General features: G+C 38.5%; 2 protein-coding genes across 2 annotated transcripts in view; one reads left to right on the top strand and one right to left on the bottom strand.

The window, feature by feature from the left end:
* Positions 1 to 2,113, bottom strand: part of LOC137988252 (monocarboxylate transporter 10-like) — a 14,283-nt gene extending 12,170 nt beyond the window's left edge. Inside the window, exon 1 of the mRNA XM_068834295.1 lies at positions 1,982 to 2,113. The gene's annotated coding sequence lies outside the window, so the exon portion shown is untranslated. The remainder of the gene's footprint in view (positions 1 to 1,981) is intronic.
* A 3,021-nt stretch (positions 2,114 to 5,134) lies between these two features.
* LOC137988249 (utrophin-like) overlaps positions 5,135 to 25,000 on the top strand; it is a 100,520-nt gene continuing 80,654 nt past the window's right edge. The window contains exons 1-13 of the mRNA XM_068834292.1: positions 5,135 to 5,334; positions 12,401 to 12,462; positions 12,779 to 12,874; positions 13,802 to 13,879; positions 14,738 to 14,830; positions 14,916 to 15,013; positions 16,036 to 16,119; positions 16,985 to 17,100; positions 19,274 to 19,386; positions 19,679 to 19,819; positions 21,024 to 21,205; positions 22,292 to 22,433; positions 24,849 to 25,000. The exon at positions 24,849 to 25,000 is cut by the window's right edge and continues 30 nt beyond it. Of these exons, the coding sequence (XP_068690393.1) occupies positions 5,262 to 5,334; positions 12,401 to 12,462; positions 12,779 to 12,874; positions 13,802 to 13,879; positions 14,738 to 14,830; positions 14,916 to 15,013; positions 16,036 to 16,119; positions 16,985 to 17,100; positions 19,274 to 19,386; positions 19,679 to 19,819; positions 21,024 to 21,205; positions 22,292 to 22,433; positions 24,849 to 25,000 (1,430 nt within the window). The 5' untranslated portion in view covers positions 5,135 to 5,261. The remainder of the gene's footprint in view (positions 5,335 to 12,400; positions 12,463 to 12,778; positions 12,875 to 13,801; positions 13,880 to 14,737; positions 14,831 to 14,915; positions 15,014 to 16,035; positions 16,120 to 16,984; positions 17,101 to 19,273; positions 19,387 to 19,678; positions 19,820 to 21,023; positions 21,206 to 22,291; positions 22,434 to 24,848) is intronic.

The raw sequence follows: 25,000 nt of genomic DNA, 5'->3' as shown, positions 1-25,000 counted from the left end.
CAATATCAAATCTCTATAATGTAGTTTTAGAAACAAATAAATATTTTCTTGCTAATAATTCGGCTTGAATTTGAATCTAAGAAATTCCTAAAATGTGTTCCAATGAAGCAAAAACGTTTATTTATGTAAGACTTACTTTCATTTTCTTAGCATGATGGGTGACTTTTGCAGAGAGCTTAAAGTGCAGGTTGCAGGTCATTGTTTTACCCTAACTGAAACAACCCAAACCTTTACAAAAATGCTAACCTTTAGCTTAAAGAATATTTTTTAGGCCTGATGTTAGCATAAGTAAAGGTTTGGGATGTTTCAGCTATAGTGAAAGAATGACTTCAGGGCTCAAGACTAACGGTAACAAACTAGCCACAGGCTAGTGAAATTTCAGTTTTGGCTAGTAGATTTTGAGCTATCCCTACCCTTTGAGGCTAGTAAAAATTGTGAAGCAGAGGAGTTCTGGACAAAAACAAAACTGAAAATTATTTCAGATGAATAAGGCAGGAGGAGAGAATAGAAACTAATACAAACAGAAACTGTCAGCGGATTTCATGGATTCCGAATTAACTGCCTTAAAACTGATAAGTTAAAAAACAACAAAATAGGAAACCTAAGCGGATTACAATTTGCCCGCGCCCCCTTGTGAACAATTTTTTTCCAAAATGATTAACCACGTGTGAAATCATGAGGAACTGGTTGTGTTTCATTTATTGTAAAACAACAAGGCCAAGAGGTCATGTACTTAGAAGTTACTGCTTTGCGCTTGAATGTGTAGAATGGTGTTTTCATGTTTAATGTTAAACCTGAAAAAGCCCAATTTATAATAAAAATGACAAGCCTTTCGACAGACTTCCTAATAAAAGTAATTTTATTTATGGTTTATTTTTAAGTTACTTTATTCTGCATTTTCCATACTCCAGTGCAATAGTGTGAGTTGCAAAGTTTGGCAGCAGGTCTATGACAATTTGCCTCAAGGCCGCAAAAACTTTGCCCTTGTGAAAAAAATACCTATAAACTTGTATGGACAAACAGTTATCAATTAATCACAGTAGATGTAAGTGTCTTAGCCATTCACTCTCTAGTGATCTATAATTAATGAAAGGCAAGTTTCAGAATTTTAAGAATTAAGAATAATTATATTGATTAGAGAACAAACTCATACAATGAGATTGAACACATGAGAATATTTAATAAAAGTGGGAGCTGTGTTTGCAAAAGTGGAAATTTTTTCTGTGATAATTTTTAGATGTAACAAGAAATGTCTGAGCTTGACTACTGACTCATTACAAATGAGTGAAACTGCGCACGACAAGACTGGCTAGTGCAACTTTAGTTTTGGCTGGTGAGATCAGACCTGCTACTAGCCAATGAGGCCAGTAAGCTAAAAAGTTAGTCTCAAGCCCTGGCCTTGCAACCCTAACCTTCAACTAATCAGTGTGCAAAGAAAATGCTTGCCCACTAGCCCAGGGCTAGTGAATTGTCCTGTAGGGCTACTGGATTTTATCCCATCACTTGCCTGATGGAAAAGTGAATCTTTGACAAAATTAATATTATTGTTGTGCTTACAAGGATTTTTTCAGGCTAGTAAAGTGACTTTCTTGCTAGTACATCCTGGCTACAGCTTGCCCAAAGGGCAAGGAGGAAAACTGACTTTCTTTGCACCCTGAACCTGCAACCTGAACCTGCAACCTCCTGTTTACAGCGGCCAAAACTTTTGCCAAGTTTAGATGTAATGTAGATGAACATGAATAATCCTAAAGAATCTCAAACGCTGAAACATCAATGCCATAAATTGAGTTCTCAGTCAGAATAACCAACTCTACAACGAATGTTTCATTTAATTAACGTAAGGTTGAAATATTAAATATTGTTTAATTAATTAAAAGGTACAGTAGGTGTAGTTAACTCGAACTTTATAATACCTGACTCTACATAGAAGAATTAGTGTGTTGCTTCGAATTTAAACTTATATGTTAGTAACGTCTTATACCTTTATACACAGCCGGTAAAGTATCTTGTAAGACGACACAACAGCAACTGTTCCAAACTCGTAAGACGTCAACAGCATCACAATCGCAAAATGTTAGTATTTGGTCTTTATACCGTGGGAAGAACGGCAATAGATGACGCAATACCATATACACGTGAAAGGAAAATTAGGAACTGGACTGGCACGTTGAAACTAACGGATTATAAAAGAAAAACGAAAATTGATTCTTTTCGGATTAACGTTTAAGATCTGTGGTCCTATCTGCATCGATATGATTATCATATTTTTGCTATTTTTATTGTCCCGAATAATTTATACTTGCATACTTCGTACATGTATATTCCATACAAGGCAAGGGGAAACTCGCCACTTGGAGCTTATATGTCTCGGTATCTGTAGCATGACTGAGAGTCAAGCTTACTACTTCCCCCTGGACGGGATGCCAGGCTATTCCATGGTAAAGCCCAGTGGCAAGTTGCCGCTACCCAGCTATATGCCTGGGTAACGAGCGAGAGAGAGGAGGAGAGAGAAAGCTTGCAGCTGGGCCTCGAAACAGCGAGCATACACATCGTTCATAGTGACACCACCGAGCCTCCACTACCATACACTGAAGTTAACAGAGCTTTTCGCGCGTCCTGGATGCTTCTTGGCTCGGTAAACATTCACCTTTATTCACTCCCACTTTAATAAATAATTTGTAACTATGACACGTATCACTTAGAAAACCCTCAGCTCCTGTCATTGCATTGACAATGCTTATTTTTTCGAATTCCACATGGTAATTAGTTTGTTCGAAGTATTGGATTCGACTCCGTTTTGGAACTACTCCAACACTGAATGGTATCCCTACCTTTTCAATCCACCTATCAAATCCTTTGGTGACACTTCCAAGGGCTCCTATCACTACAGGTACGACTTCTACCATTTTGAGTTTCCACAATCTTCCGATCTCTATTATTATTATTATTATTATTATTGTTATTATTATTATTATTATTATTATTATTATTATTATTATTATTATTATTATTATTTTTATTAATGACGCACTCAATGCACTACAGTGTATGCGCGCTGAAGCAACCAGGAACGCACGGTGTTTGTTCTGTATCATAGAAGTGTTGGCGTGTAAGTCTATACGAATAAGCCAGAAATAATAATAATAATAATAATAATAATAGTAATAATAATAATAATAATAATAATAATAATAATAATAATAATAATAATAATAATAATAATTCTTATATTGCGCGCTTTCCATGAAATGATCAAGCGCGCATTACATGATTTCTATGAAAAATTTCTGCAGCATCAGAGCAGTGCGGACCGGGTTTAGTTCAGGCAGGGAAATAGCGTAAGATTTTGAAGGTGTACGCACACGAAGGATATTTCGAGCGCCCAAAGCGCTCCAAACTAGGGGGGTCTAGGGGCATGCTCACCCTAAAAAGTTTGAGATTTAGGGTCTCGAAAATGCCATTTTCGACTATTTTCGAAGGACATTTTAATAAATAAATGCGAAGGAAAATGCAGTAGTTAGTTGTTTATTTTACCCATCTGCCGAGTTTTCTCTGCAGCAAGCTACAACACAAACAAGGGGTTTACATTACAAGCAAAGGGCAAGACGTCGCAAACTCTGTTATAACATCATCATCATCATCATCATCATCACATAACATATCCTTAAAAATAACCGGGAACTGAAGGATTGGTGATACTGAAGACTGACACTGCCGGTGTGGGGACTTCGACTGTGCTTTCGTCCACTATTACGTTTCTTGCCCTTAAGTCCTGGCCAAACGGGTCCACTGAACATGTTAGTTTAACATCATCCAACATTGTTGAATCGAACATGTTGCACTCGTTTGGCCACCATGTTGTATGATGTTGGAACTTGTTGAACGAAGTTTGATTTCCATCAAACATCGTCTTCAACATCATCCAACGTTTCTTTTGTTCTAAGGTGTGACCAACAGTGTTGCATTTGTTCGGACATCACATTTAACAATGTTGCACGCCCGCGTACGCTGCGGCTATCGGTATCCATGGAGATGTCAGTCAAATTAGTACAAGCTACGGAATGGTGAACGAGCAAAGTCTTGAATATCTGAGCAACGAAAGCTTAAGCAATCTCCCTTCGAACAGAGAGCCCTTCTTGTGTTCAAAGCTCTTACTCAGGGGCATGGCGCCAATGTATCTGCAGGATCTTTTGGAAGTCAAGACCTCGGGACGCTACTCCCAACGCAGTGACGCCCTGGATCTTTCTCAAGGTTCCTCACACCCGCATGGTGCAAGACCTTTGGAGACAGGGTATTTTCTGTTGCAGTTCCTAGATTCTGGAACACCCGTCCTCTTGCTATCACAGAAAGTGACTTTATTGAGAATTTTAAAAGGAATTTGAAAGCGCCAACATGGCGAGAGTTTGTTTTCTAAGGATTCTGGGTAGATTTTGGCTACAGACCCTTGCGTCCAAAATTCTGGATCCAACATGTTGCATTCACTCCCGCATTTGGTCACCTCTTTCGACACTCTTCAACAGCGTCCAACAATGTTGGATCCGTTTGGCCAGGCCTGAATGGGTTAATGAGAAGATACTGGAAATACTCCCACACAGAGACACCAGTTTAATTCGAAATTTAAAAAACTTGGCCTGATTTTATGAGGACCAAAAAAAATTAATGCCTCCATGGAATAAAGAATCCCGGATTTGAGCTGTACGCACGGGCGCACGTGCTTATATGGACGCTACGCCACTGTCAGGTGAAGTGCACCATGGGCAGAAGAAAGGCCTATATATGATATCTTCTTGGATGTGATAAGAGGTTGTGTAACTTGTTGTTATAGGTCTCGGTGCTCGGCCTTAAACGCCAAAATAAACCTATGATTTTTTCGTGTTTGTGTTCTGCGTCGTGGAGCTTAAATTTAATGAATTAGTAAACTTCTTTGAAAAATTGGCATAAATCGTGACTGAAAGAATTTGAACTTCTGCTTAACGGAGATGACGTGTCGACGAGTTGAAAATTTGATTTTGTTCATGCGAAGCGGCTGGTTCCCCACTTTTGATTTCCTCATTGTTTATTTTCCGTTTGTGCCTTTGTTATTCAAACTTATTTGTTTAAACTCGCAAGTTTCTTTTCAAATGCAAAATAACGTAGAGCGAGAATTCTAGGAATGTGCTCGTAACAAGCAAACTGAATAGACTTTTGGAAAAACTCTTAGCTCGAAAGTTCGGAGAAGTTGGTTCCGCAAGCGCGTTAAAGGGACCACCGTTCGCGTCCTGATGGCCGCCCTTGAAAGACAGAGCGAAACTCGAGAATCTGCAGTCTTCCAGAGAACTATACGCGAAAGGACAGGTATCTAAATGTGTGCTTTTCAAAGTTGTGTGGCATGTCGTCGAAATACCTTTTGATCCTACTCATCTCTTGCAAAGAAATTATATTGTGTTGTTTAGCTATATCCTGGCTTAGTATGGTATGGAAATAGGTCTGCTTCCCTCCTCAGATTTTAGCTCAGGTAAAAGAGCACGGCTTCTAAAATCTGTTGTTAAATCTTACTGGTTTCTTTCATGCGAAGAAAAATGTTTGTCTCAGCGACTTGTGAAAGAGCTTGCGCAATTTGCAGTGATTTTATTCATTCGTTAATTTGCCAAACCGCAGATTACGTTTTTGCTCCAGTGGTGTTAAGTCAAGATGCCATTAATACAAAGTTACAATATATCAAAGAGATAGATTCCCTACGAAATAATTTCAATAATTTATTCTCGAAACCGTAAATTTCTTGTAAAGTGGATTGTAATTTACATACTTTTGTACTTTAATAGCATTGTTTTGCTCAAGCATGCATGTTTTGCCGTTGGTCAGTAATCAACTCTCAATGATTTGAATGTAATGAACACTATATGCCAACAGCATTTCTATTGGTGAGAATCTCGAAATTGCCGTTTTATCAGTATTTAGCCGCAAATCGCATGCAAGCTATTATCTTCTTTATTCAAGATGTTTATTTTCTAGAGTTATGATTCATAACTATGTGATTATCTTTTAAGCGCACTATTCTTTGCGAAAAATGCGGATTACACCTCAATGTGTTTTTAACTTGAGATAGTAAATTGCCATATAATTCAAGGTTTTTTCTCCTTACATTTTTGCTGTATAGTCTTTTTTCCTGTCATAAGAATAGGCCATCGTCGTTCAGAAAATATTTTTGTTAACGTTTTGCAGTTAACGATCAAAATTTTGATTTGCCGCCTCATATTCTAGTTTACCTTTTATAGCCATTGATAGAAATGCTTATTGCAAAAACCACCAAGGGTTGGAAAACAAAACATAGGGGCTATCAAGTCCTCAAAGTATTCGATTCTAATAAGTTTCGGCTCTACGAAAAGCAATGTTTATTGCTCTTCAAATTAAATACGGTAAGTGACATCTCAGAGACTTACTCGTTGATCAGTAAACAATTGGATATCTATTTTTGGAGGGAAGGGGAGGGACAGCTTTATCAGCATTTCGATCGCGCAGAGATCACTAGCATACAAATATACTACAGCTATACTATAAATGCACTACGCTCTGACGAAGGGCTAAACGCTCGAAACGTCAGCTTTTAGAATCTCTGTACGGTGGCCAATTTACATTATCAACTCCGTTGATAAAACCAAATTTTTGTATAAATACACTACACCGACCATGGTGACTTTGACCATTCAAGACAGAGATTTCCGTGTCCCTAGTGATCCGTTCAGACAATCATAGCTTTTCTTTTGGCATGTACAGATTCAAACAATACGGATCTTATGTAAATAATAGTATGCATTACTGGGGAGCCCTCAAGCTATTATTTTCTGTAAATGCCATGTCTTAGACAATTGTCTCTGCACGATACAAAATTACCAACCTTATAATGACGATATAATGTACTGTGTTGTTTCAAGGCCTTACGCACATCATTTCATATCATATCATATCATATCATATCAGAAATGGTTTAACTCTTATCCATAGCCCAGAACATATCCTCAAGTTGATAAACTTTTTAATTTATCCTCATCCCATAGCCCTTCTCATACGTCCTACTAGATTTGATCTGCGATAAAAGCACTGAACCATAAATTTTGCATATTTAAAGTGCCGCTGAACCCAATGAGAAGCCATTATAAATGGCAATAAATGATTAGTTCGATAGCAGATTGACCAGGCAAGTAAGCCCAAGCCTTAACACAAAAAAACTATATCGCAAAGTTGCATTACATTGTGCGACACACCAATGCTTAGTTAGATATGAATTTTACGTTACGTGCGCAACTGAAGAGAGAAGCAGACAGTGCATTTTTACCTTTCGACACACTCATCCGAAAAATTGGTTTTTGTCCTGAGCGGGACTCGACAGCACCCACGTGACCCTGATTACTAGTCAGACATGCTAAGCCACTACACTATCAAGGCTACCACGTTGGCAAGGCAGCAGATTAAGGACTAGACTTAGCGGCGTTGGGATCCTTAGGGCCCAACTTTTTTTTTCACTTGAGTGTGTATCCTTGCCTCTATAGAACAAATGAAAGAACAAATGAAACAACAAATGAAAGTCAGAAATTTCGAAGCAAATGAAAGGCTTTACTATACGCAGCTAAAGAGAGAAGCACAAACAATGTATTCTTACCTTTTGACACACTCATCCAAAACGTAAAAATGCACTGTGTATGATTCTCTCTTCAGTTGCGTAGAGTATAGCCTTTCATTTGCCTGGCAATATCTGACGTTCATTCATTTACGTTACGTGGTTTCGCATTTAATAGTGGAGCGCGGGAGAACTGACAATTCGCACATTTTTAAACGGATGACAACGTCGAAGTGACCGGTGACCCAGGATAAGAAAGCTGAACCAACCACTCTTAGTTCTCTGATTATTTTGCATGTATTTCCAGGCAATGAGAAAGTTAGTGCTCAATGGGCAAATTTGTAGGGACTTAGGGGCTGCGTACATTATTAAACTCGTCCCGGCGTGAGTTGCATACCGGGATGACTACTTGATTTCGTATCATCTTTTCATGATGGCTACGCACTTTCATATGAAGCACACTTGACGTTCATTACATACATGACGAGATTCAGGCATGCGCTACCCCTTCCAGTCCACCCAGAGGTCAAGTTCATACCGAAACTAATAGTTTTACCTTGTTTACACGACACTGTTGTGGGATATCGTACCGGAATGAAATTCTCGCTCCTGGGTGAACTCGCGCCGGTATGACTCGTTCCGGTATGGCATTTTCTGGTGGTATTATGTAAAGGAATGCAGATCCACAAAAGACAACTGGAATAAACTACCTCTGGGACGAAGGTCGCCTGGGAATCATGTAAACACCGCCTTACAAGCCACATTTCGAACCCTCTGATTGGACTGCGTAATGCTCGGTGCACTTGGACGAGAGTATTTATGCACTAGGCGATTTAATATCGATCAGATAATAGTGGTGAAGAAAGCATCGATAACTCAGTGGATCCCACAAGTATGAAGCCTGAAGAGAAACTGACTTTGATAAGAGGATCAGTTCCAATTATTCACTGCCGTTGTTGGCGCATTAGTGAGAGCACTCGCCTCCCGCCAATGTGGTCCTGCGTCATATCTGGATGCAGTTTGTTGGTTCTCTACTCTGCTCCGGTTTTCTGCTGTCCTCAAAAAACCAACCTACGTGATTTGATTTCTGTAGAGTGTCCCCAATTAGTGCCCAAGCTTATAATTATAATTATAATTATAATTAACAATTAGATTATGAGCTCGAGATTTCTATGAGGTGATAGTTGATGAGGCCGAAGGCCTCATAGAAATCGAGAGCGAATAATCTAATTGTTTTAGTGGAATTCTTACTAAAATTCACTTCAAATAACGGTTTCCAGTTATTTCTTGACGTAATATTAAACTTTGCGCCTGAAAAAGATCGCTGGGATTGAATTGCCATTTAAAATCTAAGTTGTGCGCGCGAGCGCATCAGCTGTTTCAATAATTTCAACTTTTTTGAAACTCAAGAAACCGTAAATTTTCCTTCGTTTAGACTTCTCAGGTATAAATTGGCAAGATTGGCAAGATTGGCAAGATCGTTACTTGTATCCGCTTCCAAAAATTCTTAATTTCACGTTTCAAATCGTGGCAAATTTCTGTCTTTTCTGACTCCTTGTTTTGAATTCTTGTCTCAAAAATGAACATGCTATATCAATTAACATTGCAATCCGTTCTCTATTGTGAACAACCAAAATAACTGATGATGATGATGATCATCATCATCATCATCAGCTCTGACCTCGAAGCGTTCAGAGCTCGTATTTTTTGAGCTTAAAAATTCCTTATTTGGATGCAACGTAGCTCGTGCATTTTTTCCGCGCGTGCAGCTTTGAACTTATTTTTGTCATATTTGGGCATAAAATCCCCAGGTTCGTTCCTATGGAAAGAACTGTAAGTTACATGCTTCAAGGTCATGTGCTTCTGCATTAACTTATCATCGCTGCGCTAATTGTGCTATAAAAACTCAACGGTTTTTTCCCTGTTGTTTTAAGAAACGCATCGCCATGGCCACTGCCACTAAATAGAATTTGATAGGAACAGGAAAAAAAAGATGACACGTTTTTTGTTTCTGATTTTCCTACCATCTTAATCATCGTTTGGTAAAAGAAACACATTTAAATGTTGTGAAAGACTTTCCGATATGGCGCCTCTGTTCAGAAATGGCAATGGCTTCTTTCCCTGTCAATTTATTCAGCAAACCCACGATTTACACTGAATTTAAAAGCGAGCTGTCATTTATTAGAGGACGGTTTGCATATAGACATATCGACACCACCTGGTTTTCCCAGATAGATATGCGACTGTCGATCACTTGGTATACTAATTTAACGAATTTTAAGGAGCTTGTATTTGCAATTTTGTCTTTTTCTTATAGCACTAGTGTGTGCAAGTGCAGTTCTGTCTAGTTGAAAATACCTTTAAAATTCTTTTTGAACAAAATTTCGATCATTTTGTGTTCGAAAGCCAAACACGGTTAAACGTTGATGTAAATGGAATTAATGTAAGCATTCTGGACGTAAACCACTCTGGACAACAAACATGGCAGAATCGAATGGCAGCTTTACTTCCAGTAGAGCATCTTCGCAAGTCAAGATGATTTTCATTAAAGGAAGAGGTAAAAGCAGTACAGTTTCACTTATTCATCTGTTTTTAATTGTCTTAGCTTTATTATAACTCTTTACTGTTGCAGCCAATGGCCAATTTTCTTTAAGACAGGAAGCTTAAATTATGCGCAGTTTGTTTGTGTATGTAATTTTTATTTCAAAACCGTGGAAAAGTCAGCCTTGCAATAGTTTCCAAGAGCTAGGCTCGCTTCCGCTTTGTTTATGCATGTTCTTTCTTTTTTCTATTTCGGTATAAATCCTCAAGGATCAGTAAAATTTCTTCTCGGGGTGAAAGATTAGAGGATATACAGTTAACGACTGTAGTCTGCTTAAGTGTTTTCCTTATATTAGATGAAGGCGCTTTCGCAAAGACTTCTTTGGCACTGCCGTGATCTTTTACAACTACTACTAGCGACCGCCAATTCGGTGAATAGTAGTTAATTATTCATATATTTGAACGTGGAAATTAAGATACATATGGTTGATTTAGTATGTGCTAAAACAGTGAGATAATATAGCACAAAAAGATGATTTTAACTCGTTTCTTTCTGCAACGATTACAATATTTTCGGGCACAAATCCCGCGCGAGTTGCCCGGGAGGGAATAGTTAACAACTATTCACCGAATTGGAAGTGGCTAGCGGTGGATATTTACCGAGCCGCGAAGCGGTGGGGTAAATATCTGACAATGAGGTGAATAGTTGTTTTAGTATATACTAAAACAGTGAGATAATATACACCACAAAAAATTAATTTGGATCTTTTCTTCACTTGTCACGGATGCAAATCGGGACGCCATTTTTTCCTGAGTTGCTCGGAGGTAAATAGCACAGGATATCCGGAGTTTGACGAGCCAATCAGCGCGCGAGTTCAACGCCATCCACTGTTTTAGTATACTAACAAAGGATATTCAGAGTTTGAGTAGCCAATCAGAGAACGCCTTCAACAGTATCCCTTTTGCGAGACGACCGCAAAAACCACACTGGGGGAGTCCGTGCAGGCCTGACATTAACTTCCTAACATATTATAACTTTATATATTCTATCATTCAGCTCTTACGGGATATAAATCAACCTCACAAGGGATCAGCTCCCAGTTGACTTGATGGATCAAATAGTAGAACGATGCAGCGCAATAGCACTGTCATGGCCGGTGCGAGTCCAATTCCAGCCCATGAAGTTTTTCAGGCTTGCTTTGCAACTGCTAAAGTCGCTCAAGTATCATTGAAGTAACTGGTCTTGAACTCCCGTATTTCAATTTCCGCATTTCAAGTATATAAATAATCGTACATATTCTATCATTTATTACCAACATTGCTAAACCATTGCACGACAAAGCGACTTTTTTCTATAAAAAATACACATATTTGTTAATGTACAAGGACAAAAATTTGTGTCGAACGTTGATATATGAGCACTAACGAAAGTATGGCCTGAAAAAATCAGGTTTTCATTCCGTTACTGCTCAAGGAACTTTAATAGTTGCGATGATCAGCATTTTAACTTAAAAATTTGCGTATTACAAGACCCTTCAATGTCTAGCCAATCAGATTTATTACCGGTTTTTCTTTCCGCGTTGTGGGAATAGTTATCATCAGCTAAAGAAGTTGTGGCCGATATTGAAAATATATTCTAGCTGGGAAAAAAGAATCAAATTTGCGAGAAGACAAATCAAATTAATGTTGAAATGAGGTTCTTGCCAGCCCATTAGTTTTGGATCCATTTCTTTCACCTTAGGGTGTGCGCTTGTGCCTAGTCGCCAAAGTTCGTCATTCTCCTCGATAATTATATCTTCGTATTATGTTGAATATTGTAGTGATAGCGTGACTGACTGTTATATTAACTGACGTAAGTTATGCTGTTGGAGTCTCAATGATCATCATATACGTAGCCAATATGCTGACAAAATGTTACTTTTTATACCAAGAGGTCTCCCTTGATTCATTAGCTAGAGTAGTTGAAAGATACCAGTGGAGCACAATCGCAGTCTTAAGCTCTCATTACGCCAGGATTTTGCTTTGATCATTGTCTCTCAAGGAAAACAGATCTGATATCACATCCGCTGTACATGCCTGGCAAATTATTCCCAATGAAAATTTACATTATTAGACGCTAACGCTGATAAGAAAGTGACATAATATCATTTTCTTGAGGTCGATCTCTAGCTCTTGAAAAAGTGATGTAACATACTATTAAGCGGATGATGCTTTCATGAACTGCATGTTTAGTCTTGATGTATTTCTGGTTTTTTTTTCCAACAGGCGAAAGAGAGGAAATCCACAAGAAAACATTTCGAAAATGGATAAACGCCAAACTTGCAAAGGTAAGCGATTTAGACAAAACAAATTATCCCCAATGATTTTGACGCTTAATTTTTTCTTTACCTTGTGTTTGAAACTTTTCTGTAAGCACGACCAATGCACATTATTAAGAGTTTAGCTAATACATTTTTTCCCTTTTCTTTTCTTTGTTTCCTTTTTCTGGTTCGAGGATCCAGTAGTTTTTATTGCAACACTGATCAGTTCGAGAAATTAGCATGCTCTAAAAAGGCATAAATGAACCAAAGGACTCAAACCTCTCGCTGCTCAAATTGTAGTTTTCAGTGCTAACGTTTCTTGCCACTGTTCAATTTCCTACAGGCCGTACCTCCGCTGGAAATTACGGATCTTATAGAGGAAATACGGGATGGTCACGTGCTTATCTCGCTTTTGGAAGTTCTTATTGGACACCCACTGGTTAGCCATTTTCATTTATTACATGTTTTATTGTCCCTACCTCTAATGCAACTATTAGGAGTTTCCGGTGTAGTGCGCCCCTGTGAAGGGCGGGGAACTAGTTGCTTGGACGACGGGCGAAAGGACAACTGAAAGAGCAGAGCCATAGTCAAGACGCGAACCTACGACCTACTAGAACTCCTGGGGGACTAGCTCGTTTCTCTAGTTCCTGAATAGACAATGTGTCCCGCAGGACTGCGCGCTCGCCTACGTTTTGCCTACGACTCTAATTCAGTTTTCAATTGTCCTTTCCCCCGTTGCCAAGCAACTAGTGTCCCGTCCCTACCTTTATTTTTAACTGAGTCATTACTTTCACCTAACCAACGTCAAGCATCATATCAAATTCACTCCAGTTCACTTTGACGATACACCAAGGCCATGTTTTCAATGTCCCTGGTAGTTTTCTTTATAACACGACGGCAGTTAACTAATTTGTGAAAGGTTCTTTGCACACTTAAAAGTCTACGTAATCCTTTCGGTTGCAAGGTGTGCCCCGATTTGTTTTTCCTAACCTTCTTTTTCTTTTGGTTTAACTTAGCTAAGGCTGACGTGTTTCCTTTTTAGTTTTAATGTTTTTTTTATGAAAGTCTTAGTTTCCATTGACGCCGGATCAACTTACACCTATCGTGTAAGGGTTGGGATTTAAAGAAGCAAGTAATTATATCCTCGATCTCTCGTACCTTTTGCGTAACTACACCATACTATGATTACGAAACTAACACTCGACGAATTAAAACAGGAAGTTCATTTCGAAGTAACTATCGCTGATTTATTACTATGTACCTATCTCAGGCTGCTACATATACATTCTTGACAAAATAAGTACGATTGTGTATTTCGTGTTCTGCATGCTTTGTTGATTCCCTTTATGATCCGATTCTTTGTCAGAAAAGAGAAAAAGGATGCACACGCGTTCACAAGTTAAGCAACGTAGCCACGGCCTTGAGGGAGCTGGAGAAGAGAAAAGTAAGGAGATCAACATTTCCACTTTAGTCTCTTGATGGTCAACTATCAATAGAGTTTCTTTACAAGTGTGATCAGCGTCCATACAGTACTCGTCCATGAGAGCAGTCCATAGGATACGTTCAGAAAACAGTGGGGAGCCTATTGTTTTCTGGCGTTCGTGCAGCCGTCGTCGTCGTGCTTCGTGTCCTAAATTAACACAAAAGAACTACGTTCTAATGATAGAGCATTTTTACATTACGTCAAGGTCGTCATGTTGGTTTCCCAAACAAATCCGACGAAAGTAGAACTGTACGTTCTCACACTCTTGTTCTGTTCCAAAAATGACCAATATGGCCCTCTATGCGCACCAATCTAACTATTTTAGAGACTGTAAAGAGAACGTAGTACCTGCGTGGCTGGAGTAAAAGGCGGAAGAGTTTGAGGGATGGTACAAAGCGGCCAAACTTAGGAATCCGTGACATTATAGTGTAAAATAACGTGCCCAGAATGCCTGAAAGAAATAAGTTAACTGAAAAGGTTTATTGCAACGATACATTGTGTGGTCGATAAAGTGTCTTTTTTTCCTGTAGAAATTTTTTTTTGACTCCGATGTGTCAGCCATCTTGGTTGAGCCATGGAAGTAGCGATTGCATTACGAAGAGGAGGAAGCTGTCGGTTGTATAACTTGTCAGGGTCCTTGTTAAGCTTCTTGTTTCAGTCACATTTTGAGTTTTTAAAGCTCCTCTAACCTTTTCAAGTAGTTTTGCCATCACAATTGTGCTAGTTGCTCTTTCATGTCCATCTCTCTTATCTTCGAATTCCCATTTCCTTTTTCCATGGTAGACTTATTAATTGTCACTCATATCCCCTGCATCTTAGGTAAAACTTGTTGGAATCAGCAATTCCGATATCGTCGATGGAAAAAGCACTCCCATTCTAGGCCTTGTTTGGAGCATTATTCTTCGTTTCCAGGTAGGTATCAATAGTTTAACGCACAAAATAAACCTTAAGGAATTTTCCATCTCAAAAACGTATCTAAGAGTTATTCGTCGACCAGGTGCAAGGCGTCATGGACGAAAGTGACAAAGATAGAAGCGTTAAAGACTTTCAAGTGGAGAAAAAACTGCTCTCTTGGTGCCATACCGCACTTGATGGGTAAGTTAATCATTAACTATCACTAGATTCTAGAAACGTGTTTTGTCGCTGGATTTTCTAGCTGAGTCAATAATCTTTACCATTTATCTTGAGGTATTTACGAGCTAAAAAAGAGAGCTTTGATCAGATCACTGTCAACAGCTCCTTCAAGAAAGGAATTTACGGGGTCTTTGGGAAGAATTTATAATGCAATTTCAGATTTCCAATATTTCCTATTGTCAGACATGGTTCACTGTACATGATCGGTAATACATATGCCCTAGTCACTGACAGGAAGAGCAGGATCCGATGAGCTTCACGATTGAGTATCTCGGGAGAAAGAGGATATCCATCAGCTCGCTGTTAAAAGCTTTGACTCTGTCATCAAGCATTTCCTTTCCAATGGCTTGGAGTATATTAACTTCTTCAGACGGCTGTCAAAATTTAAAGGAAGCTTTTAACGAAGGTTTTGCCTCCTTTAATTCGAATGGAGAGGCCATGGGAAGTCGTTGAAGGGCTTTCGATGTGACGTCTTTAATCTTAGTAATTCATGGGGAAGAAGGTTTGTTAGAATCTTTCGTAAAAGCCAGCTTGCATAAGAAAATTGAGAATGAAAACGATAACTCCATTGTCCTTCAGCAACAGGGATACTTTGGGTTGTGATCAATCCGGCTGGGATAAGAAGTCCGCCTTTCTCCTTCTCGTGTACTTTAACCTCTTACGGCTCTTCTGTGAGATTATTTTTCAAGAATATTTCCTCCGAATACCATCCTAAATAGGATTCTATAATGTGCACGTTTTACTGAAAAAGGTTATATGCGTTGTGACTAGGACTGTTTTCACGCAACGTGGGCATGGAAATTAATGTTGTTTTTTTTTTGCTCTCAATGGGTACCAATGATTAAAACGCCACTGAGTTTGTTTGTGCATGGCGCTTCCTCTTTTGCTTGCGTTGTCGCGTAACTAGCGCTTAGAGTTTCATTTTCATTTGCCGATTATTCCTTTAAAGAATTAGATTGGAATGGTTTTCTTCACTTTTGAAGGTACGAAGACGTCGTAAAACTGAAAGACTTCACGACAAGTTGGAGAGATGGTTTAGCGTTCAATGCCATCATTCATACGCATAAGTAAGGAACAACTATCATATGAGACGGTATATGCTTATAAAGTAAAATCCTCAAGTGACGTGTGTGCAAAGAACAAAGTGTCAGCGCCACAGGTCCGAAAAAGATGTGCTTTGTCAAAGATGTCAAATTCGGGCTTATCCACCTTTCAATCGTTGCCAGATAGTATTTTGCAACGACCAATTTCTTTAATTTGTTATATTTACGGGTTACTGTGAAGACGCTGAAGAGAGGGATGACGACGACGACGATAATGATAACGACACTTGTGATGGTGCAAGTACTATTCCGCGAGAAGGTATTAGGTGTAGCCTCCAAAACATTTAATACGTTCCTCACTGATCCAAGATTGCTCTTGTCGTCTTACCACTGGATTAAAATTCCAACAATCTGCCGAGTAGCTGAGTATTTTTGCGGGGTGTAGTTTGTATTAAAATGTGTAAATCCAAGGCAAAATCATTCTTATGACATTGATAGCCTCAGTGCTTTTTGGCTAAAAGTGTTAAGTAAATACGATTTTAGGGTGATTTTCATTTTTTGAAACTATTTCAAATCTATGGCATTCGTGCGATGAGTCACTATTGCAAGGTTTTCTCAGCATTTGCTTGAAGAGCACTGGCTCAATAAGTACATAAAACTTTCAATCTTTTCTTCCAAAATGGGTTCCGTTTTTCCGAGTTGAGTGACGGTGTTTTTAGCTGATGGACTTTTTTGTTGTGTAGTGCTGCGGCTGTAGGTGTTTAAAACTCGAGGGTCAGTTTGTATCAATTGACTTGGTAAAAGTTAAGTTAAATTAAGTTATGTTAAAACAACCATTCGCATTTTTCCAGGTCAATTGAGTTTCACAGTACCCATGTTTTCTGTCTAGGCCTGAACTGTTCCAATTTGAAAGTCTTTTAAACAACGACAACCGCACAAATCTAGACCACGCCTTTACCGTGGCAAACGAGGAATTCTCAGTGCCCAAGCTTCTTGAACCTGGAGGTAAGAGGAGTCTTCCCTGAATGCAACCCTTCCCACTTTAGCTTTGTTGGTGGGGAATGGACAAAGAACGCCTACTCGCTAAAATTTACCTTTTACGAAAGTTAATGATAAATGGTCAGTTAGTCAGTCTCTTGTGCCTCCCATATCAAATCGTGATTTCGCAGATAATCACGTAAGGGATGAGTTGGTGAGTTTTAAAGTGCTACTATGACAAAAAAATCATTTCCTTTTTTTTTTGGCCTTCAGAAAGTGTTTGCTAACACCTGAATGGCAAATATTTGAGCTTTGATTCTTATTCAAAAGCTGTTTACCTTGATTGTAAGGTTTGAATTTCACGGTCCGCCATTAATCACGTTAAGAACTGTTCGATTGGACCTCAGGGGGCTGGATCTAGGGAAGAGTTACTCCATTTACTTAAAATTTTAGCGGCGTGTAAATGCAGCTTATTATATATGCAAGACGCGAGTTTAAAATTTTGAAAACCTTAACTCCCATGCTGCATATAAATTCAGCTGCGTACTCACGCATTTCATTCTTAGTCTCTTTTATATCGTTTTCTCAAGATTTTAAAGTTAGCAGTGGCGGACCATTAAAAAGGAAAATTCCATTTAGAATAAACAGGTGTAGACTTAGATCAGTTAGTGTCAGTTAACATAGTTTTGAAATCCAAAGAAAAGAAGAATTGCTTTTTGGGTCATAGTAGTTTACGTAAGGTACCTTTTTCGGCTATTCTGTCTCGTTCACTTCTTACAATTTGGGCGAAGTAGCCTATAACTAAATTGTTACGAGCAGTTACAAAGTGAAAATAGAGAAGGAAAGATTCTCTATTGCATGCTCACGTTGTCATCAAAACCTCAAATTTGGTAATTTCACGTCGTCATTATGCAGAGTACCGCAAGAATCCGTGCTAAAATCCGTGCTGCACGTGCAGCACGGTCATTTATGTTCTTTTAACCAATGATATCATTGTTTTGCGGCGTTGTCGTGTCCGTCGCCGTCGTAAAATCTTAAGCTCCCTATTATTAGCGAAATGAGGTAACTGCCCGATTGCATAACGAACGGAAAAAAGGCTGAATGAATGAAAGAGAGTGAGTGAGTGAGTGAGTGAGTAATGCTAATGGTAATGGTAATAGTAATGGTAATAGTAATAATAATAGTGTTCTTTATCGCGCCTTACTCTCCAAAGAGAGGTATTGGTCCAGTTACAATAAAGGTTTGAGCATTAACTAATAAAAATACAGAATACCATTTACCATATCCGTATACAAGGAATTAGAAAATTCAGCTGCGTACTCACGCATTTCATTCTTAGTCTCTTTGATATCGTTTTCTCAAGATTTTAAAGTTAGCAGTGGCGGACCATTAAAAAGGAAAATTCCATTTAGAATAAACAGGTGTAGACTTAGATCAGTTAGTGTCAGTTAACATAGTTTTGAAATCCAAAGAAAAGAAGAATTGCTTTTTGGGTCATAGTAGTTTACGTAAGGTACCTTTTTCAAAAAATATAGAATCGTATGTGATACGCATATCTGTGGGAAAGGAGGATGACAGTAAGAAGAAAGATAAAGAACTAATAACGATGGACAGGCTTTCGTTCATGTTGCAGACAAGCAGATGGAGTTTTGCTGAAATCGAAATTATTTAAGGCTATGAGTTCTCCCTCTTTCGAGGGAATAAGGATTTGACGGTTAGGCTGACTTACATGTGTGATTTAAGTTATAGTAATAAGTTTTGAAAGTCCACAGAGTTTCAGAGTATGACTTTAGTGGACTGGTGTACATTAATATGTCTTTCAAGAATCTTGTATCGTTTCCTATAGCACCGTTTCATTCATTTGTGGTCTACAAATGGATGCAACCAAACTTGTTCCAATTTGGCATGGACGGAACTTTTTAAAATTATAATTAGTGTTTTGCTGAAATACAGGCACGTTTCTGACGAGTTAAATTTGCAAATGATTGTATCTATGCCTCGGCTTTCAAAGTTAAGCACTATGGGCTCCAAACAACTACCACCTGGAGCCTTTCGATCTCAATTCACTTTTCAGTTTTAACTTTCGTGATTAAGGTTGACGGCATAAATACCAAGTTCACTTTTTATCGAGAACGAACGCATTCTGAACACAAGACGGTTTATTAAAAGTCCTTTCGTTCTTTGTTTTTTCACCGACAAGATATCGACGTGGAGAAACCTGATAAGAAGCTTGTCATAATGTACCTAACCAGTTTATATCACGGGCTCAGAGAGTACTCGCCCCAAGGAGGAAAGAAGAGAAGGAAGCTGGACGTAAGTTTTTATTGATTTTATTTATTACTTATTTATTTTTATATCGTCACTGCTTTTGTTTTTGCTTTTGTGGAGGTTGGCCCAAAAGATGGGTTTTTTTTTTGAAAGTGTGAGATAGTTTTGTTCCTTGGGAAAAGTGATTGAAATACCAGTCGTACTAAGAAGTCAATGCACAGTGATCGCGTTCCGGCAATGCTAGAGGGATATAAAGGGAATGCCATAATCTGGTATCTCTAGCTTAAATCAGTTCCAATAGTGAAGGGAACTTAATCGTTAAATTTTTCTTTTCCAGGATTTAAGTGGTCTTGACGAATATCGGAAAATGCTGGAAAGAGTCAATGAATACATTTCACAAGTAGAAAATAGGGTCTCTACCAAACTAGAAACCATCAACCGTTTTGCAGAACCCGAAGAGGAATATAAGGCATCAAAGGTGAAACTGTCATTGTTATATTAGAGACCTTAAGATCTACGACGGCGACGTCAACGAAAACGTCACCTCAAAACATCACTTTGCTTTACCGTAAGTCTTTCGCGGCTATTCTGTCTCGTTCACTTCTTACAATTTGGGCGAAGTAGCCTATAACTAAATTGTTACGAGCAGTTACAAAGTGAAAATAGAGAAGGAAAGATTCTCTATTGCATGCTCACGTTGTCATCAAAACCTCAAATTTGGTAATTTCACGTCGTCATTATGCAGAGTACCGCAAGAATCCGTGCTAAAATCCGTGCTGCACGTGCAGCATGGTCATTTATGTTCTTTTAACCAATGGTATCATTGTTTTGCGGCGTTGTCGTGTCCGTCGCCGTCGTAAAATCTTAAGCTCCCTATTATTAGCGAAATGAGGTAACTGCCCGATTGCATAACGAACGGAAAAAAGGCTGAATGAATGAAAGAGAGTGAGTGAGTGAGTGAGTAATGCTAATGGTAATGGTAATAGTAATGGTAATAGTAATAATAATAGTGTTCTTTATCGCGCCTTACTCTCCAAAGAGAGGTATTGGTCCAGTTACAATAAAGGTTTGAGCATTAACTAATAAAAATACAGAATACCATTTACCATATCCGTATACAAGGAATTAGAAAATTCATATCGCTTATTACATTTGTGAATTAAGAATCTTTTTTTCTTTTTTGAAACATTAAATGGATATATTTACCTATTGTTTTAGATGTAACTTTGTTTTCCGCTGTAAGTAAATACTCCGTCTTCTCGTTATCACGTAAACTGGTGTGACGAGTGTCCAGTGAGTGAGTGAGTGTGTGAGTGAGTGAGCGAGCTAGTGATCGATCCATCGATCGATAAAGGTTACTCTGTTGTTTAAAAAGAAGGATTTTTTGAAATTGGAATTGCTGAACATAAAGTCAAGGAGGATCATAAATGATGCCACCACGAAGTTGTTTGAATAATACTTAATACCTTTCCATTAATCCATCAACCTGTTGTTTGGTCGGATCAAAGTCATCGCTTTATTGTGCATTGCAGGGCGAACTTTGCCGCCCTAAAATGAAATGTGAAACTGATCGATTGACGATGTGTAATTAATGAAGTTTTAAAGCAGCAACCTAACAAGCATGTGTTTATTCGGGGGTAAACTTTGAGAACTAACTCTTCGTCCTCTTGCCTCGTATATAGGCTCTCAAGGACGATATCGAAAGTCACGTACAAGACGCGGCAATTGTTATTGAGAAAGGAGATGAGGTGAAAAGTAGCGGCAAAGCAGATGAGATTCAGTGTACCGAGATCACTAATGAAACTCGATTGCTTCATGAGCGCTGGGAGAAATTGGAATTACTTTCACAGAGGTTACACACACGGTAAAAAACTAATAAGCTCTAATACACATGTCTTATTTACTAGTTGCCAAAATTGCATGGGGTTACCGTAAGTTGAAATCCCACCTACTTCTCAGTTATATCCTGTGTCCTCTCACTCACACCCTAATTTATTAGCTGATTCGTGCAAATTCCATAATGATGATGATAATAATAATCAAGTGAAGCTATGATATTCGCAGTTATGAACGAAATTTTTACAATTGCGTAGAGAAGCCTGAAAAATTCAGGACTTCAACGGGATTTGAACCGTGACCTCGCGCTTCCGTTGCGACGCTCTAACCAACTGAGCTATGGCTATAGACTGGCTATGAAGCCACTGACGTTGGGAGCTCGTCATATGTGGGTTCTAATGAGTCATATATGATTCATTTCATATACCATTTCATCATTGACTCATTCCTCACTGGACCATTAGAACCAACATATGACCAGCTCCCCACGTCAGTGGCTTCATAGCTCAGTTGATTAGAGCGTCGCACCGGAATCGCGAGGTCACGGGTTCAAACCCCGTTGAAGTCCTGAATTTTTCAGGCTTCTCTACGCAATTGTTAAAATTGCGTTCATAACTGCGAAGATCATAGCTTCACTTGAGTTCATATCCGCAGTTCATATATGATTCATTTCATATACCATTTTATCATTAATAATAATAATAATAATAATAATAAGAAGAAGAAGAAGAAGAAGAAGAATGATAATGATAATGATAATGATAATGATAATGGTAATGATAATGATAATGATAATGATAATGATAATGATAATGATAAGAAGAAGAAAAAGAAGAAGAAGAAGAAGAAGAAGAAGAAGATGAAGAAGAATTTAGGATAAGCGAGAAACGGAGATGCTGAAAAGAAGTTTACATGTTCCCAAAAAATCCGCAGGGGTAGGAACCAGAACCAAACAAAGTTTCGATTAGTCTGCTTAATCCACCTCTAACTGCTTTACCATTTCCCTAAAGTTCTGTCATTGCCGGTTCTCCTTGGAGTGGCTAGGTCAAAGTAGAGGTTACTGCTTTAACTTTTGAAAAGGCTAACTATTCTTTCTTTTCACTGCCATTTTCAGGTGTCGTGGAGCTGTTGTGTCTCCAAAGGAGCAACAGATTGATGCTTACATCGTTTGGATCCAGAAAACAGGAGGAGCGATCTCCACGCGTGGTCGCAACAAAGATCCAGAAGTTATCAAGAAAGAGATAAAAGATCAAGAGGTCTGTCAAGTGATTGATTTTTCTTACTATCAACCAACAAACTGATTGACGTAATGAACAACCTGGACTATTACCTGTTTCTCTCTGTTCCTCCGAGTCAATTTACATCATCTCCGTTGATAAAACCAAATTTTGGTGACAGTATGACAGACACAACCACAGTTAATATATGGAGATGGTTATTAAACTCGACATGTTTCTTTGTTTTATGTTTTTGTTCGCTGTTTTGGCCCTGACAGTGCACAAACCACATCTTTTCTCTAAAGGTCAGCTAATCAAAAGTTTCTATTAAGGTGATTCCCGGGTAAAAGAACCCGTCATAGATTTCCGATGAAACTTGGTATGATGACATTACAGTACAAGGAGATGTTAAAAAGGTAATAAAAAGAGGGGGTCACCGTGCTTGTTTTCATGCCACGATGCTAACAAATATGGTTATTTAGGTGACTTTTGGTTATCTCAGTGCACAACAAACAAGATCGATTATTTTTCAATGCGGCGTGCTATATCACACAGAGTTCGACTTTCTTTGATTGCTCATTCATCTACGTCCCAGAAAAAATGGCTTCAAATACCCTGCATTATTAATTGATATTTTTATCCTTTAAAGGAAACATAATTTGGACTTGCTCTGCTGGGCCCGTTACGTCTCTATCTGTAGCATTTATTTCATTTGCCAAAAAAGTAGCTATAGATTTCTGCCAAATTTTTTCTCAGTTATTGCGGATATTGTTCTCATTGAATTTATAAAATAAAAAGTGGGGGTCACCGTGCTCGTTTAAGAGAAAAGGAGCTTTTATCTCGCTATCGAGCTTAGTTTGAGGGAAATCCCTTATGTTTTGTACGCGCGCGCGCTCATGTGCGCGTGCTGATGACGCAAAAATCGTGCGCAGTAGGAATGCGCAATGCAAAACCAGGGAATCACCTTAATTCATTCAAAACTCAGATGTGAACCGAGACAAAAGATTGTGCATGGTCACTGTCAAGTTAACATGAAGTGCGACAATACTGTTCCTTCTTTTGAAGTTTTCGGGGTTTCTTAACCAGTCCATCCATATAAACCATGACACAGTCCAAAAACTTTCGAAGTATTTGAAGTATTTGAAGAACGGGTCTTAATATCCAGAATCTCTTTTGACTCGTTGCCATCAGTCAAATTAAATATTATACAGTATATGGTATATTGACCTAAGTAACATTTAGACGGTTAAATCATGACTTGTAATCCATTCTTATTTTTCGTATTTGTAGTTTATTGTATTTCTGTATTCCATTTTATAATTTTAGGTGGGTACTGTAGGTATCCCCTATTAGTAGAGGATATTCTTCCCTGCTGGATTTTAATTGACACTTTATCATTATAATTATCATTATCATGATCATTGTTATTTCAGTTATGTTTAGAAATGCGAGTAATTGGATGCACGCGCCCAATTTCGACATTTAGCACGAAGTTTCCCTTAAGGTCTAAGGATTTGCGATGCCCATTTCCAACAATAACGTAAGGGTAAAGGTTAGCGTTATTTTTAGCCTAGAGTAAATGCAGCGGTTTACCCTTAATTGAGGAGCAGCAGCATTTGGAGTCACTGTGACGTCATTTGTCTGGATTCCGAGACACGAGTGATGTTGAAGTTGGGAGAAGTGCAAGGGGACACTTTTTAAAGTGCCCCTGTGACCAAAAAATCAATTCATATTTTTCTTTGGATTTCAAAACTATGTTAACAAAACACTAAGTGACTCACGTTTTAAGCCTTGATTTCAAAAAGACACTTCTTTATTTTAACTGTAATTTTCCTATTTAATGGTCCGCCATTACTAACATTATGTTCTTGAGAGAGCTGGATCGAGGAGAAAATGACGTCAAAGGCTCACTAGTTTAAGAATGCAATACGTGTGTACGCCGCAGAATTAATATGCAGCACGGGGGTTTTGGGCTTTCAGACTTTTAAACTCACGCTTTGCATATATAATAAGCTGCGTTCACACGCTGAAAATTTAAGCTAGTGAGCCTCTGACGTCATTTTTCCCTGGATCCAACCCTCTGAGGTTCAATCGGTCAGTTTTGAACGTGAGTAATGGCGGACCGTGAAATCCAAAACTTACACTCAAAGTAAACGGCCTTTGGATAAAAATCAAAGCTCAAAATTTGGCCAGCCAGGTGTTAAGCAAACACACTGTCAAAATCTGAAGGATTTTTTATCACAGGGGCACTTAAAATCTATGTGCATCTAATTACTTGCATTTCTGGGCATATCTTGCTATTATTACTGTTGTTATCCTATTATATTTCTATTATAGAGTGTTTTCACTCACGTGATCAGTAACCTTGTTTTTCTACGGAAACGAAAGAAACTAGTGGGCCTTAGTGAACTAAATATTGTCGAGTAAGTAATATTGTGGTGACGTATGCTTTAGGTTACCATGGAACAAATTCAGCAGAAACTGCCCGAAATTGAGCGAGTTACGGAAGAACTGAACGATTTATGCAGAAAGCCATTCATAGATGATGAAGACCGCGATATTCTTCAACGAAAGTTAAATGATCTGCACACGGGTTGGAACGAATT

Source organism: Montipora foliosa, unplaced genomic scaffold (genome assembly GCF_036669935.1).
Source record: "Montipora foliosa isolate CH-2021 unplaced genomic scaffold, ASM3666993v2 scaffold_412, whole genome shotgun sequence".
Classification (NCBI taxonomy): domain Eukaryota; kingdom Metazoa; phylum Cnidaria; class Anthozoa; order Scleractinia; family Acroporidae; genus Montipora; species Montipora foliosa.
This window is presented reverse-complemented; position numbering and strand designations above follow the sequence as displayed.